At 35.2% G+C, this 17150-nt stretch overlaps 1 protein-coding gene and 1 long non-coding RNA gene across 2 annotated transcripts in view; one reads left to right on the forward strand and one right to left on the reverse strand.

Annotated features, from left to right (window-relative positions):
* LOC149806495 (uncharacterized) overlaps positions 1-14742 on the reverse strand; it is a 98407-nt gene extending 83665 nt beyond the window's left edge. Inside the window, exons 1-2 of the mRNA XM_089953875.1 lie at positions 14530-14742; positions 7923-8028 (exon numbers count right to left, since the gene is read on the reverse strand). Coding sequence (XP_089810001.1) covers positions 7923-8028; positions 14530-14535 — 112 coding nt within the window. The 5' untranslated portion in view covers positions 14536-14742. The remainder of the gene's footprint in view (positions 1-7922; positions 8029-14529) is intronic.
* The window catches only part of LOC149806496 (uncharacterized), a 38459-nt gene continuing 27819 nt past the window's right edge, over positions 6511-17150 (forward strand). Inside the window, exon 1 of the long non-coding RNA XR_016420290.1 lies at positions 6511-6751. This is a non-coding gene — a long non-coding RNA (uncharacterized LOC149806496). The remainder of the gene's footprint in view (positions 6752-17150) is intronic.

Consider the following 17150-nt stretch of genomic DNA (forward strand, 5'->3'; position numbering starts at 1 on the left):
TAAAGATAGATATATAATTTTTATTGTATATTGCTATCATTGTTTAACTACTGTTAATGCTACTAGTCGGGGGAGAGAATGGGAACTCTTAATGACGCAAAATAGTGAAATTTGTATATATGGAAGGAAAAGATTAGAGTACTTTGAAGACTTTAAGACGGATCCATTTATCTCGCAGTCATCGGTCATCAGATGACTATATGACCTCTGATGTCATTCACATGTAGGTTGAGAGATTTGTGGAGTCATGTGACTTAGAATGCAAATGGCCAGATCCAGGTCAAATTTCAGCAACGGCGTACTTTCGTCTCGTCTGTCAGTGGATTTAAGACGTGACCAATACTGCGCTCACGAATTTTGAGAAAATATATCATATTCTTATCGATATCATGCAGGTATATCTCGATGAAAGGTCCTTCAAGTTTGCTGGGCCAGCTAATAAGCGGCTGCCCCATGCTGACACAAAATGGTGCCGGCCAATTCTAACTTTTCGATAGGGAATGGACTCTGACCCTACACCCCAACATAGATGTCCAAATATCAAAAATGGGGTTGCAAAGGTCAGAGGAAACTCGGGCTAGTTACAAAACTGGACAGCATCACTGTAAGCAAACACTCTTGCAAGTTCATGGTTTACTACTCGACAGGCCAGACGTGAATATTGACACATGTCCGTTCCTCTGAGTCGGATCAAGCAGGGACGTCATGGGGGGGGGGGGAGCAGGGGGTATTTCACCCCACCCACCCCGATATTGCATGTGCTGTAAAACTGTTGTAGTCCATATACGAAAATGAACAACATCAGAGACACAAACAGGTTCATTTCTGAAGTGATCTGTTTCCACTGACAGTGGAGTTTCGGAGATGTGGATTGTAGTGAGAATAATACTTTTATTTTCTTCATTTTTTTTAATTGTCAATTTTTCTTTTTTCTTGGCAATACATACATTTACCTCATTTTAGATTGTTTTTCGGCTTTAGCTATAGGCTGTTAAGTACGAAATGTATGATCATATTCGATTGCTGCTTTTTATATAGTTTGGTGGTATTGCTCACTACCGGACAGAAAGCTGTGGAGAAGGCGACCTACTTCCTGAATAAGATAGAATGCAAATGTATATTTTCCGTCTCCACTTAATGAGTTTGTGTTCTTAAAATCTATATCTTGTATTTGGGTGATACAGGATTAGTGGTGGGCTAAATGCCTTTGTTTTCCTATGGTCGATCACTCTTTAAATAGTGAGGTTCATAAGCTACAAGTGCGATCATATATTAAGTGTGCTTGTATATTAAGTGTGCTTGTATATTGAATGTACTTGTTTATTAAATGCATTAAGATAAATGGTAATTATCTTAATTTATTAACATTCCCAGATACAAGATTGGTGATTTGGGAGATGCTGATTGAAATGTGACTTTTGTCCCATATGACAAGGTATCAAGATTTATATCCTATAACTAGTTATATTACTTATTTCTGATATATCAGTTTTCATTGCATATTTTTCGTTTATGTGTATATGATACAGAATGTTCATATATTCCAGTGGAATCACTATATGTTTTTTCTCATATATTCCAATGGAATTACTGTGCATTCATATATTCCAATGGAATTACTGTGCATTCATATATTCCAATGGAATTACTGTGCATTCATATATTCCAATGGAATTACTGTGCATTCATATATTCCAATGGAATTACTGCATGTAGTTCCCATATTCCAATATAATTATTGTATGTTGTTCCTATATTCCAATGTGAGTATCGCATGTTGTTCCTATATACCAATGGAATGACTGTATGTTGTTCCTATATTCCAGTGGAATTGATGTATGTAGTTCCTATATATCAATGGAATGACTGTATGTTGTTCCTATATTCCAATGGAATTACTGTATGTAGTTCCTATATTCCACTGGAATTCATGTATGTAGTTCCTATATTCCAATGGAATTACTGTATATAGTTCTTATATTCAAGTGGAATTACTTTATGTAGTTCCTATATTCCAATGGAATTACTGTATGTAGTTCCTATATTCCAATGGAATTACTGTATATAGTTCTTATATTCAAGTGGAATTACTTTATGTAGTTCCTATATTCCAATGGAATTACTGTATATAGTTCTTATATTCAAGTGGAATTACTGTATGTAGTTCCTATATTCCAATGGAATTACAGTATGTAGTTCCTATATTCCAGTGGAATTGCTGTATGTAGTTCCTATATTCCAATGGAATTCATGTATGTAGTTCCTATATTCCAGTGGAATTACTGTATGTTGTTCAGCTTTTGGTACACTTAATGGGCTATCAATCTGCCTAGTTTTATCTGGGCCTACCATTCTGTCCATGTGCCTGTCTGTCTGTCTGTCTGCCCTCCCCCTCTCTTTGCCACACTGACTGTTCATACACCTGTATTTTTTTTAATATGTACCCTTATTTATTAGCTTTAGTTTTTCTTAATTTCTCTACCTGAATAATTAATGCATAGTTGATATACTAATTAATGTTGTTATTAAGTGTAATGGCCAGTAAATTGATAAGTGCAAGAATAAGTAGTATGCTGATGACGGAATTGTGATTTAAATTTGTACTAAATGTATCTAATTTGCATTTTCATTGCAAATATTCATCATAATTTATATTTCTAGGTGGGGTATTTTTGAACGTAGCAAAAATGCAAAATTCAAAGGACTCATTCTTATTCATCAATATGATAATCATGTCTTTTTTGAAAAAATCAAATGACCACTAGTTATGAGTCACCACTCCGGTGCTCTAAAAGGTTAGAGCTTCCGCCTCGGATGCAGGAGGTCGTGTGTTCGAACACCTGCGGAGTCGTACCAAAGACAGATAATGGTGCTAGACGCTGCCTCGCTTGGCGCTCAGCATCAAGAGATTAGTGTTATGACTGGTCGGCCTGGTGTCAGGATAATGTGACAGGATGGGACATCATGCTACTGATATGATTGTCTGAGGCATGATGCCCCAGTGCTAGACATCACTGTAAACTGCCAGACTGTGAATTTATTACATTTCCAGTAAATCCAAATGTATGTTTCTTCTTCTTTTTTCACACATATATCATTACATACTTGTGATGGTTAAAAACAAGATGTAAAATACAATACATATTAGGAATATTTACCTGATATAGCATGCAAAGCAAAAATATACTTTCTCTAAACGACTACTACGCAACCGTTATGTTTTCCTTATGATTATGTGTTCTTCTCGTTGGTTTTAACGTCACCTTTAATACATTACTGGCCATGTTTTGCCAAGGAAATGGGAGTTTCAAACGACACACCGATGCAGCACTCGTGCTGACCGGGGTAGGTGTGAAATAATTTTAAAAATATGTTTAAAAAGCATAGAATACAACAGTGATCATACTTCACTTTCGCGGTGTTCTTTTTCGTACTGCGCGATCTTTTTATAGGTGAATGTGCCACTGTCATATTCATTACATCAACAATGCTTTAGAAAGGATCCTTCGTATTCTCGTAAAAGCATGCACAAAATCTTTGTCCAGATGTTATGTTCAATTTAACTCTCAAAATAAGTACAAAGAAAAAAGACATTCATTTTCGAAGCCAAACGAGAACTGATAATTCGGGAGGATCAGTTCAAACATGTTAATTCCCAGACAGTAAAACTATGTCATATTTCCAGATTTCCAGGTAAATTGAGAGAGAGAGAGAGAGAGAGAGAGAGAGAGAGAGAGAGAGAGAGATCAGTTCAAATATGTTACTTCGGAGATCGGGCATTAACGCAGTCTCGATTTTTTCCAATCATTTTTGTCACCGCATCCAACAATATGGCTGGCATCCTATTCGCTCTTATCGTGTGAATAATATATATTGACCCAATATTTCAAACTGAATCTACAAAGAACAATACTAAGGTAATTTCAAGATTGCATTCGAAGAGCAATGGGTAAGAAGGTTAGTGTGGATTTTTCACCCCGTGCATTGATTCATATTTGTTTTTCGCAATTCGAAGTTTTCTTTTATGTACATTTACAGGATAACACAAAAATACAATAAATTTTCAATATATATCAATTAATTATATTCTCTCTCTCTCTCTCTCTTTGGCATGATAAATGCAGGCATTTTTTAACGTTTACTTTTATTTTACTTGTCCTGTTATTCTAGTTCCGATATTCTTTATCTCCCTCTCATTGTGAATAGTTATATTCGACCGGAGACGAGAGATATCATCAGACGGAGACAAGAAATATCATCAGACGTCACTAGTCAATATTCCACTTGGTACAGTCGTGTATGGAATACATGTAACTGTTATCCCACAGCCTAGACGTCGGTTCCTAACTTTTACAAAACTAAAGATCTGAAGAGCAAGTCAACATCATACAATAATAACAAAAAGCCTCAGGCAAAACTCTTTACCTCCCCAAACTAAAATGTTTGCATGCGTCTCTGATGAACAGTTCGTGTTATGTCCTCAGTGTCATGTATTTCTAACTACGGAGGTGTTTAAAACGTTCTGAATGTTTTTGCGCTGTACAACAAAGTTCTTTATTCGCGAACAGTATTTTAACGCATTCTCTCATTTATAAACACATTTTTTGGTCTTATTATCCAATTATTAATGCCATTTTTATATCCTTTTTGGTATGTTCATCATACACCGGAAAAATGTACTTCCAATCGCATGGCGGCTTTCAAATCGTCTGTCCTTAAACAAATCGATTTATTAATGGAATTCAGCCAAAACTCACCTGGAACTAAATCAGAGCTGTATGCAGGCTGTGGTAAAGCTTGCATGTTGTGCTCCTTCAGGAAGTCTGTCACAACGACATATTTATTTTCTGGTGAGTTGTCATGGAGATCCATGGGTACCTCTGGTACCGGTCTGCGAACGGTTTGTTTGGTAGTGTTCCAAAACTTTTGGAAACACTTTGGAGGCATAGAAATGTCCAGTGACATAAGCAGAGTCAGGAACAGGTATCTGTATCACTGGGTATTTTGTGACAAAAACTACGTATAAAACTCCCTTGAGAATCCGACTTCGTCGAGCAATCTGTTGTCCCTGCTCGTTTACTCCGATCAAAACATTATTAGTCTTTCTGAAGCGGAGGTTTTTTTTTTTATAAACAAATCATTTCCTGCGATTGTCTTATTCAAAAGTTTCTAGTCACTCTTTTCATATCTGTGCTCAGCCGACAACAAAATGTGGGACCCTTCTTGCAAAAACCTTTCCGAGTTTCAAATTCTTCTTCTATATATTTGTTTTGAAAAGCTGATGATAATTGAAATACCGTCCACTGAGTATCGAGTATCTGCACCAATTGTCCCCTTCTAAGCAAGCCATTTCCCGCTCTCTAATTGCAGACAGCGGTTTTCCAGGACGTGGGACATCTTCCATGGATTCGAGACCATCTATAAAAGGACGAGACCACCTCCAACTTGTAGGATATGACAGATAATGACATCCGTAAACTTTATCCAAGTTGGCCATGATATCAGTTGGAGAGTATTCAAAGAACGCCCGGATTTCACAGTCTACTTTTTGCTCTGTGGCAGAATTGTTATACTTCACCGATACTATCATTTAATTGTCTTACGTCACAGACATATATCTGCAAGCATTTTGGCGTGCTGCACGTGCAGCTGCAGATCGTTTTATACAACGTTATTTTGTCCTATATTGGCGTTAAATTTATCGATATGTTTAAAGAAATAAAAAGTTATAACAAAATATTCAGATTTGTCAAACATCTGTCATACATCCCTTTTTTACGCTATGTAAATCGTATTTTATTTCTTTCAAATTTTAGTTTTCTGGCCTGTCTTCTTATGATCTTAGAGCAGGAATCTGAAGTTTTGTGAACTGCAAAATAGAAACTATATTTACGTATATATGGATACGTTATCTCTGGGAAAAAAGGCTTTACTCTCATTGTTTCGGCATAACAGTGTTTTATGTGCTGATCTGCTTTCAACACGTATCAGTAACTCAGTTAATCGATTGATCACTCTAAAAAAAATTAGGTTATATTTTGGACGATGCTTATTTAGAGGATCTCAGATGGGTAATGATTTAATACTGAATTTATGAAACGAGCTGAATTATGCCCCGCAAAAGGTGGAGATTATTCAGTGAGTTTCATAAATTCAATATTAAATCATTACTCATCTGAGATTCTTTTTATAACAGTTTTAATTTCAGTGGAATTACTTAAATTGAAAGAAGAATGAATAATTTCGTTCATTCATACGAACGTTGCACCTTTCATTTGCTGTGCATAAAATATAGTCCCAAACAAAGTTGAACTAGTAAAAGTAGATTGTACTTATTGTTACAAGCTATAAATCAAAGAAAAAAGTGTCAATCCGAATAAACAGTTCGTTTTAAAATGACAAAATCATTTTTCAAAACAGAACGATCCATGCGTGTCACGTTGTTTGATACGGTAAACACGCTAGGCATACATATACATGTTTACCCTAAAATACGACACTTTCACAACTAAACATTCCATTGTTGCGATTTTCATGTGAAAGAGGATTACTGGATGCAGAAATTCACATATTTACTGTAATGTATTTATGACCGGATATTTGTATTATTTGATTTCGAACAGTAGACGTAAACAAACATCTTTTTGAGTCGGATTTGTATCACGCATTTACTGCGAAAATATGCCGTGGTTGGATACAGTTCTGTCAGTTGGGAGAACCAGTTTATGTCTCCATTCTTCTGTGAACAGAGGTGAGCTTATTTACTTCTGTAAATTAACGTTTAAACCACGCTTGGGTAGAGTCTATATTGCAGATACACCGCCGCAGTCCCCACCCCACACATCTGCTGTCCAATGAGCAAGAGAAATACCCTTTGTTTTACTTCTTGTTGTTGTTCTTGTCTAGCGGTTTTACGCCATTTTTCTTATAATGATATTGGTGTACATGACATAACAAACCCCTGTGGGGGTAAATTATCCATATTCAGACCTCTGAGACAATTTTCCTCCAATTTTTCCTTTCTTGAGTCGAGTTGAAAAATGGCTGCCACAAGGTTCATTGAAAACAAAACATTCCATAAGGCATCCAATCAGTAAAGATAATACTGCAAAATAATTTCATGAGCTGTTTTTGACCAATAGAATCACATAAAGTGATATGCAACGCGTTGTGATATAAAAAATATGAAAATGTACATGCTATAGGAAAACTGTACCGACTATGATATAATCGTAAACTATCAAAGTGAACAATACAGGTTTACCCCGAGAAATACTACAAAAAGTGGTAAGAATCTAAAATGAACAGTCTGAATACGTCGAACTAAGAGTTAGCTTTCGGAGTCAAATACATCTTTCTAAATACAGTGAAACTGCGATAATTTATGGTATTATCTGAATGACTTGCTCAGTTCCGGAATTATTTAAATGACTTGCTCAATTCCGGTATTATTTAAATGGCTTGCTCAATTCCGGTATTGTTTAAATGACTTGCTCAATTCCAGTATTATTTAAATGACTTGCTCAATTCCGGTATTATTTAAATGACTTGCTCAATTCCAGTGTTATTTAAATGACTTGCTCAATTCCGGTATTATTTAAATGACTTGCTCAATTCCGGTATTAATTAAATGACTTGCTCAATTCCGGTATTATCTGAATGACTTGCTCAATTCCAGAATTCACTGAGCCTTATCCTGACTGCGACTTTTCCACTCGAAATGATCGAAGTTCCTACAAAAGTTTGCTATATGCAATTCTCTCTCTCTCTCTCTCTCTCTCTCTCTCTCTCTCTCTCTCTCTCTCACACACACACACACACAGACACACACACATACACACACACGCGCACGCGCGAGAGCGTGCGCAAACACACATACATGTGCGGTCATTGATGCCCATTTATTATAAAGTTTCACCTACCATTTGGACCCGGCGTGAAAGGATTGCAATACTGAGAAGCCATAATGCCGTTTGGATTTACACCAAGAGCAACATACAAGGAAAACAGCAGTAACTGTACTCTGACCTGTCGAAGAGATAAATGAAACAATTGACACTTCAGATCAAAGATTTATAGGTTACTGCATTTGTATGGGAAAATATCAACGATTTTTTTCGGATTTTCCCATACAAATACAGTAACCTTTTTATTATATGCTCATTTTCTTATTCTACCATATGCTTAATTATATTAACAAAATACACTACAAAAAAACAAAAAAACAAAAACAAAAAAAAAAAAACAACAAAGTAACTGAATGTATGCCGTACTCCAAACTAAATACACAAGCGCAGATTTATCATTACACAACAACAACATTATTAGTGCGCACATAACTCCGGCAAGATAAATTTGAACGTAGTCGCGCGCTCGAGGAAACTTTCGAAACAAAATAGCATGTCTAGTTAAAATTGAAATTTGGGGTCATATTGTGAATGAATGCGCATTGCATCAACTTTTCCGTTTGATCTGGAATGAATAGATTTTGGTATATTTTAGATTCTACGAAATTTCGTGATTATGGACTAGATTTATATGTGACAATTCCACATGAGATAAATCAGATTGAAAAAACGAGGGAGAAGCGTGTTGACATATGCAAATGTGTTTCTGTTTCTGTTATTGAATGTTTGAAATCATAATGTGGGGAAAATGTGATGTCTTTCAATTGCAATTATCAAAAAGATGCTATGGAATTTAATGCTTATTTCATTTTGAGTGCAGTAAGGAGGATATAATTGCACTTATACTCGACATTACAGTACAATTTCGAAATGTGTAATCAAAATTGAGAACCTATGACATGGCTCATGTAATTCGGATTTGCAGAAATAAGAAAGTACATTTTGAGGAAATTCAGGATGTAAAACCGTAAGTATATTTTTTGCCATTTTTATTACCAGCTAAAGAAGACAATTTATGCCTTGTCACTTGTATATTATTTGTAAGGCCCCTTTCTTGCGTCTACTGTGTAGCTAGCCTAAATCCAAAACATTGTATCAAAAAAGTTAACGCGGAAAGTGCCAAAGCAGCTGGTACGTGGCAGTCCACGAAATATCTGCTTTACTTCATCCAGAAACAAATTTATTTAAAATAGAAAGTAGTTCCTTTATGCACGTGAATGCAATATGAAGGTGTGCAATATCGCAAAATACTGATCGATTCTGACAATATAAAGTTAACGGATAAAAAAGAGCATATATTAATTGTCCATTTTTTTATACATAGTTGATGCTAAGCCATGTACGCTGTTATCACAAGGGGTTATCACCTACGCGAGTTACTAATCAGTTTATAGTAGTACTGATGTCATGTAGCATATTTATATACCCCTTGACGGTTTTGTGTAATCTCAGTGTCATTGTCGTTTTCTCGTGATGTATGTATGTATGTATGTATGTATGTATGTATGTATGTATGTATGAATGTGTGTTTTATTGCATGAAACTAGAATAAGAAAAAGATATTTGACACGATATAGGGATAACGTTTTTGTTTAGTAATTGGTGTACTTTGTGATGCTTGAAGTCTGCTAATCATTATGTGGTATATGGTCCCATTTCTAACAAAGAAGCTAACGGAGCTGCTAATCATTATGTGGTATATGTTCCCATTTCTAACAAAGAAGCTAACGGAGCTGCAAATCATTATGTGGTATATGTTCCCGTTTCTAACAAAGAAGCTAACGGAGCTGCTAAGAACTATAAAAGCGAATTATTAATAACTAAATTTTTGTAGGGAAGCAATTTAAGAAAGAATGTGTGTCTGCTTATTATCGAATTGTGATTGGTGATATTCATTTTTACAAAAAAACAGTAGAAAATTGTTTCCTTATTTGTAAAAATTTAAACATCAAGATTTTATTAACCATGTGTGGTCTCAATCTTGATGCTATGCCGACGGATAAAACAGTATTAAGAAAGTCACTTAGTGACATACCCTGAAGTTGTAGATTTTACAAAGAGATTAAGAAACTTCGCGATTTCTATGGATGCTATTAGTTAAAGAAAGATGTAAGATGCCTTCTTCAAGTCAGCCTCTTGAACTGTGAACAGTATTAATTGTATGGAGTATTTAAACATTGTTCAGATCATTCGGACTTCTAATGGACTGGTAGTAAAATGTTGAGATCATTCGGACTTCTAATGGACTGGTAATAAAAATATTGAGATCATTCGGACTTCTAAATTACTTGTAGTAAAAATGTTGAGATCATTCGGATTTCTAAATTACTTGTAGTAAAAATGTTGAGATCATTCGGACTTCTAAATTACTTGTAATAAAAATGTTGAGATCATTCGGACTTCTAATGGCCTTGTAGTAAAATGTTGAGATCATTCGGACTTCTAATGGTCTTGTAGTAAAATGTTGAGATCATTCGGACTTCTAATGGCCTTGTAGTAAAATGTTGAGATCATTCGGACTTCTAATGGCCTTGTAGTAAAATGTTGAGATCATTCGGAGTTCTAATGGCCTTGTAGTAAAATGTTGAGATCATTCGGACTTCTAATGGCCTTGTAGTAAAAATGTTGAGATCATTCGGACATCTAAAGGACTTGTAGTAAAATGTGATAAAAATATCTCATTCCTCAGATGTTTCTTGTGATGAGGACTTTATTTCTATGTGGAACAGCTGTATTTATTTATGTGACAGGATGTGACTTTCTGAAGTAACATATATTGTTCGGCTAATTTCATGAAATACATGTATTAAAGATAAAAGCATTCTTTATGATATGCAATCTTACACATAAACACTGATATTCTCATCATTGCATTCCCTCTCTCTCTCCCTCTCTCCCTCTCTCTCTCTCTCTCTCTCTCTTGTCACAAAAGCGCTTATAGGGACTTATTTTACATGTGCAAAACCCTCATTGGATTAAATGCAAATGGGATGATTCCTATAGTTTCTGTAAAAGTGTGGGAAAGAGTTTTATTGCCGTCTGCTTTGTATGGCTCAGAACTCTGGTTTAATATGTCATATCAGGGCATTGAATCAATGGAAAAAATACAACGATATTTCGCCCGGAGAGTACAAGGTTTCTCTCAAAGATCGCCTACTGGATCTACGACATCGTGCTTGGGGATGATATCAGTGGAAGCTCGCATAAATAAGCAAAAACTCGTATTCCTTGGTCGCATGTGTAGAACATCAGCAAACCTCACTGCTAAAAAGGTTTTCCTCTGGGCTGTTGGAAATTTTTTTTGACCCCCAACATAGCTACAACTCTTTTATATATGATATAAATACTGTACTCAAAGTGTATGATTTAGAAGACTATCTCAACGACTTTATTTTCACTGGAAAATTTCCAAACAAAATAACATGGAAAAACTTAATTGGGACAAGAATACAGATATTTGAGGAGAGAAAACATGAAATGAGTATCAGAAATCCATCAGAGGGATTCGGTAGATTTTTAAAAATTAATCCAGGACTAAAAATGCATCATCTATGGAAAATAGCTTACACTGACTCAAGCAGAAAAATGGAATATGGGACATTAATTCGTAATGGAGGAATGCAAGCGAGACCTGGACTGTGTCCCCTATGTGGCAAAATGAATCATGACCGTATTTTGCACATTTCGATGAATTGTGCCTTAACCTTAGACGACAGAAACCACTTGATGGAAAGTCTATTTTCGTATATGCCTCCAGTGATTTACCGTGATTTCTGTGATCAGATCGATGATGTTATACTGATTATACTACTTGGTGGTTTAAATGATTTATCAGAACGTTTAGAATTTGAATCATGAATAAATATGATCAGACTATCTACCAAGTATTTCAATAAGATAAAGGATATTATATATTCGATTCAATAGAGAACTCAAACATAATATAAGGAAAGAAATATTTGTACTGGATTGAAAAGTGATTAGGAAACTAACTATTTTTGTTGTGAGGTTACATTTTCAAATGTTCTATCGTATATATATTTCTTTCTAGTTTAGTAATTATTTTTTTATTTATTCGTTTGCTGTTGGAAATAATTCAATAAGTAACGAATCCACTTTTTTGTGTGTTGATTCTATGTATTTAATTGCATTTCTTTTTTTGTCTTAAAATCTTCATAAAATGGAGGAATAAAAGAATATCATCATCTTCCCCCCCCTCCCCCTCTCTCTCTCTCTCTCTCTCTCTCTCTCTCTCTCTCTCTCTCTCTCTCTTGTCACAAAAGCGCTTATAACGACTTATTTCACATGTGCAAAACCTTCATTAAACCGAAAACATTTCAAAACTAAAGAAGGAAATACTGACGATGATGAAGTGTCGATGGAAAGATCTATCATACATTTGCAGCTCTTTATTGCATGTCTGATATTGACTTATTGCCAGCTGTTTGGCTAATGTAACAAGTTATGACCAAGACGTCGACGTTCAGAGTACACTTGCAAAAAAGCAAATTATTGTTCTTAATTCGGGTCTTCATGTTATTTGAAAAATGACAATAATAATCAGTTTATTAGGCCAAGGGCATTGTCGTCATGTTTTTATTTTTCAATTAAAAAACCCGTTATCCACAAACAGGAATTTTTTAAAAAACGAATAATGAAACAACTATATTCGTACGTCAAATCGCGAAAGTTGATCTAGTCTAGACATAATCAGTGTTTGCAGTAGCATACCAATCGAGATACCGATAATCTGGCCCCGCGCGGTCATGGTCGGCCCTAGGCCCCGCGTACTCTTAACGCCGCCTCTGGATAGTGAGGAAAATTAATCGCATATACGGCCCTAGATAATACATTGTTACGGATTCCAACTCAGTTGAGCTCAGTGATTAACGGCCGGACTCGTGACCTAGAAAAGGTGTGGGTTCAACTCTTACCATTGGATGAAACAGGGTTAGGTACAGTGATGTGTCCACGGGTAAGCACATTACTTCCGTTCCTTCGTTACAAAATAATCTTCTTGCTTTTGTGGTTTAAAACAGCAACTTAAACCAATCATTCAGCAAATACATTGCATTCTGATTCGTGTACAAAATGAACCTGTTCTCATTGCATTCTTTAATATATATATATATATATATATATATATATATATATATATATATATATATATATATATATATATATATATATATATATATATATATATATATATATATATATATATATATATATATATATATATATATATATATTTTAATCGATCAAAGTGAAGAAGATCCTCATGATTATTACGTGTGCTGGAGGTAATCTTTGAAAACTCGGAACTTTCCTAAACAAGTCTTTTGTAAGCTCCTCGTGTAAGGTCTGAGCCAATTTTATTAAAACCAAAATGTCGGACATAACGGAGGTCTGTCAGGCAGCAATCTGATTAAAATCGATATGTCCAGCATAATGGAGATCTGACTGGCTCCGACCCCCCCCCCCCCAAGAGAGTTTATGTTCTGCTGGTCTTTGGAATTCCTGGTTCACTTCCTTATAGTATTTTATCACATAAAATGTTCCATTCTAGTTAGGAATATGTATTTTAAGTAAGACCTATTCCATATGACGGGTGTCATTTTCATATATATTAAAACTGCAATTTGGTAAATAAACGGTAGATAAAAGATAACAGAATATGACTTCATGTCGGTGTTTATCAGATCTCATTACGAGCATATCTCGATTCCAGTCAGATTGAGTACTACGTAAAAAGCGTATTATTATTATTGTTATTATTAAAAGTGACCAGTTTGCTCTTAAATCTTAGCTTATATTGCAAACGTTTCGACAGTTTGTAGGAGAGTATATACTCTGTGCTCACTTTTAAAAGCATTCGTAAATCATCTAGGTGTAGGGTCAAACAGAGATGCAAAAGTAGATACTTAAGAACAAGAATAAGACAATACAGGTCACAGTGTACCGAACTTAGAGAAATCAGGTGTACAGTGTACCGAACTTAGAGAAATCAGGTGTACAGTGTACCGAACTTAGAGAAATCAGGTGTACAGTGTACAAAACGAAGACATATCAGGTATACAGTATACCAAGCTGAGACAAATCAGGAGCGCTCTGTAAGAAACTTAAACAAAATAAATAGTACGGTTTACTGGATGACGCGCAGATTATCTGAAAACGCAGTACAACACATATTAGACAAAACGTGATGGCATTATATTCTGTTTCTATAGCACTAAAGTTGCAAAATTAATATATTTTATCTCTATATACAAAATGTACACATTTTCTCTTCATATACAAAATGTACACATTTTATCTTCGTACAAAAAAATGTACACATTTTACATTTTATCTTCATATACAAAATGTATACATTTTATCTTCATATTGCAGTTTTTGAAAACCCCATGCATCTAACAATCTTTTCTTTACAGTATGATGAAATAGCTTATTATCATTATTTGGCAATATTGTGCCAGGTGAGAATCCACTCAAGGCTGAAACATTTTATTAATGCGGCGCGAGATCAATCTAAATTAAGAACCGGTATTGTATAAAATACGTAGGATTGGAAACTAAATCCCAGGTTGGTAGAATGCAAAAGGTTTAAAACCATACATACCTCCATGATTGTCTTTTAATTGTCCGCTTTACAATTGAAGAAGTTATAAATGTACAGAAACTTTCACAAAGAATTGTAGTTATACAAAGTTTTAGTCCGCCATTCTATACTTCTGTGACGTTGGGCATACAGAAGTGGACTTTCACCGAGGTGTAGAAACTGCGTATCGTGGCGTAACCGACCCGAGCCTGATAACGCTCACTGTGTTCTGGTGATTATATCGGTACATCAGTCATTTAACCGCATTTATCAGTCAAACTGGATACATGACTGACAATACACAATCATATGGGAGCGCTGACTGAGCGCCCTATCCACCCTTTCCTCCATGGATTTTGATACCTCTACATTTGGAACTCCAATATCAGTAGTATATTTCATTCGGGTCAGTTGATACGATTTTCAAGCCAAAATAGATTTATCTTCATCTGTACTCTGTTTCGTTTCATACGGGTCCATTGATACTATTTTCACGGTAAGATCGACGCTACACCGCTTTCCACCTCATATGAGGTCATTAGTGTAAATTACCAGAAGGTGACTGGTTGTTAGATATGTATTGTTTCAAAACTCTTTCCCCAACATTACCTTTCACTTATCAGTTCTTTTGTTTGGAAACGATCTTACACTACCGTCAGCCTATCTCGATGGAAACGATCTTACACTACCGTCAGCCTATCTCGATGGAAACGATCTTACACTACCAAAGAGCCTATCTCGATGGAAACGATCTTACACTACCAAAGAGCCTATCTCGATGGAAACGATCTTACACTACCAAAGAGCCTATCTCGATGGAAACGATCTTACACTACCATCAGCCTATCTTGATGGAAACGATCTTACACTACCGTCAGCCTATCTCGATGGAAACGATCTTACACTACCGTCAGTCTATCTCGATGGAAACGATCTTACACTACCAAAGAGCCTATCTCGATGGAAACGATCTTACACTACCAAAGAGCCTATCTCGATGGAAACGATCTTACACTACCAAAGAGCCTATCTCGATGGAAACGATCTTACACTACCAAAGAGCCTATCTCGATGGAAACGATCTTACACTACCAAAGAGCCTATCTCGATGGAAACGATCTTACACTACCAAAGAGCCTATCTCGATGGAAACGATCTTACACTACCATCAGCCTATCTTGATGGAAACGATCTTACACTGCCGTCAGCCTATCTCGATGGAAACGATCTTACACTACTGTGAGCCTATCTCGATTCATAAAGAAACACAAGTTCGTTATAAAACCGAACTTGTTTACTACATCATTTTTGCCTTTGTAACTTTATTTGTAATAATGAATTCCATTAATATTTTTTTCACTAACTCCTGCTTGTTTGTATGAATAATTTGTCTCAGATGCACATACTCTCTCCATACACAATGTTAAAATAATAATAATAATAATAATAATAATAATAATAATAATACTAGTACGCATAATCTTTCTCAGATGCACATACCCTCTCCATACATAATGTTAAAATAATAATAATAATAATAATGATGATGATAGTGATAATAATAATACTAATAATAATAGTAATAATAATAATACTAATAATAATAATATGCATAATTTGTCTCAGATGCACATCCCCTCTCCATACATAATGTTAAAATAATAATAATAATAATGATGATGATAGTAATAATAATAATAACAATGATAATGATAATATTAACTACAACAACTTTGTCCATATCATTTGTAAAAGTCAATGACCAAACAAATACGTCTATGTGATTGAACTAAAGATGGATGATGTTACATCAATGTTTTTGATAGCATTATATAGCATTTTATAACTAGACAAGATTCCAGAGTCTTAAATCACACATGTAGATCTCACGCATTTATTGCATGGGAGCGAGTCTTATATCATACATGTAGATCACATGCATTTATTGCATGGTAGAGTCTTAAATCACACATGTAGATTACACACATTTATTGCAAGGTAGATAGTCTTAAATCACACGTGTAGATCGCACACATTTATTGCATGGTAGAGTCTTAAATCACACATGTAGATCACACACATTTATTGCATGGTAGCGTCTCAAATCCCACATGTAGATCACACGCATTTATTGCATGGTAGTGTCTTAAATCACACATGTAGATCACACGCGTTTATTGCATGGTAGAGTGTCTTAAATCGCAAGTGTAGATCACACACATTTATTGCACGGTAGTGAGTCTTAAATCACACGTGTAGATCACACACGTTTATTGGATGGTAGCTAGTCTTAAATCCCACATGTAGATCACACACATTTATTGCATGGTAGCGAGTCTTATATCACACATGTAGATCACACACGTTTATTGCATGATAGAGAGTTTTAAATCACAGGTGTAGATCACACACGTTTATTGGATGGCAGAGAGTCTTAGAGATGTAGTCTGTACGTCTGTCTTTTATTAATTATTGCAAGATATATTGTTTATTTTTTAAACTGAGAAATCAAACACTATTATCGACTTTTTGTAACTCAACTATTTTGACCACATTTTTATACTATCCAAACTTGTTGATAAGTACGCGTGATCTCCTTTGACACCGAGATTGTAGCTAATTGTTAAAATCAATGAAATATT

This window comes from Sinohyriopsis cumingii, chromosome 1 (genome assembly GCF_028554795.1).
Source record: "Sinohyriopsis cumingii isolate HCF-2022 chromosome 1, ASM2855479v2, whole genome shotgun sequence".
Taxonomy (NCBI): Eukaryota; Metazoa; Mollusca; class Bivalvia; order Unionida; family Unionidae; genus Sinohyriopsis; species Sinohyriopsis cumingii.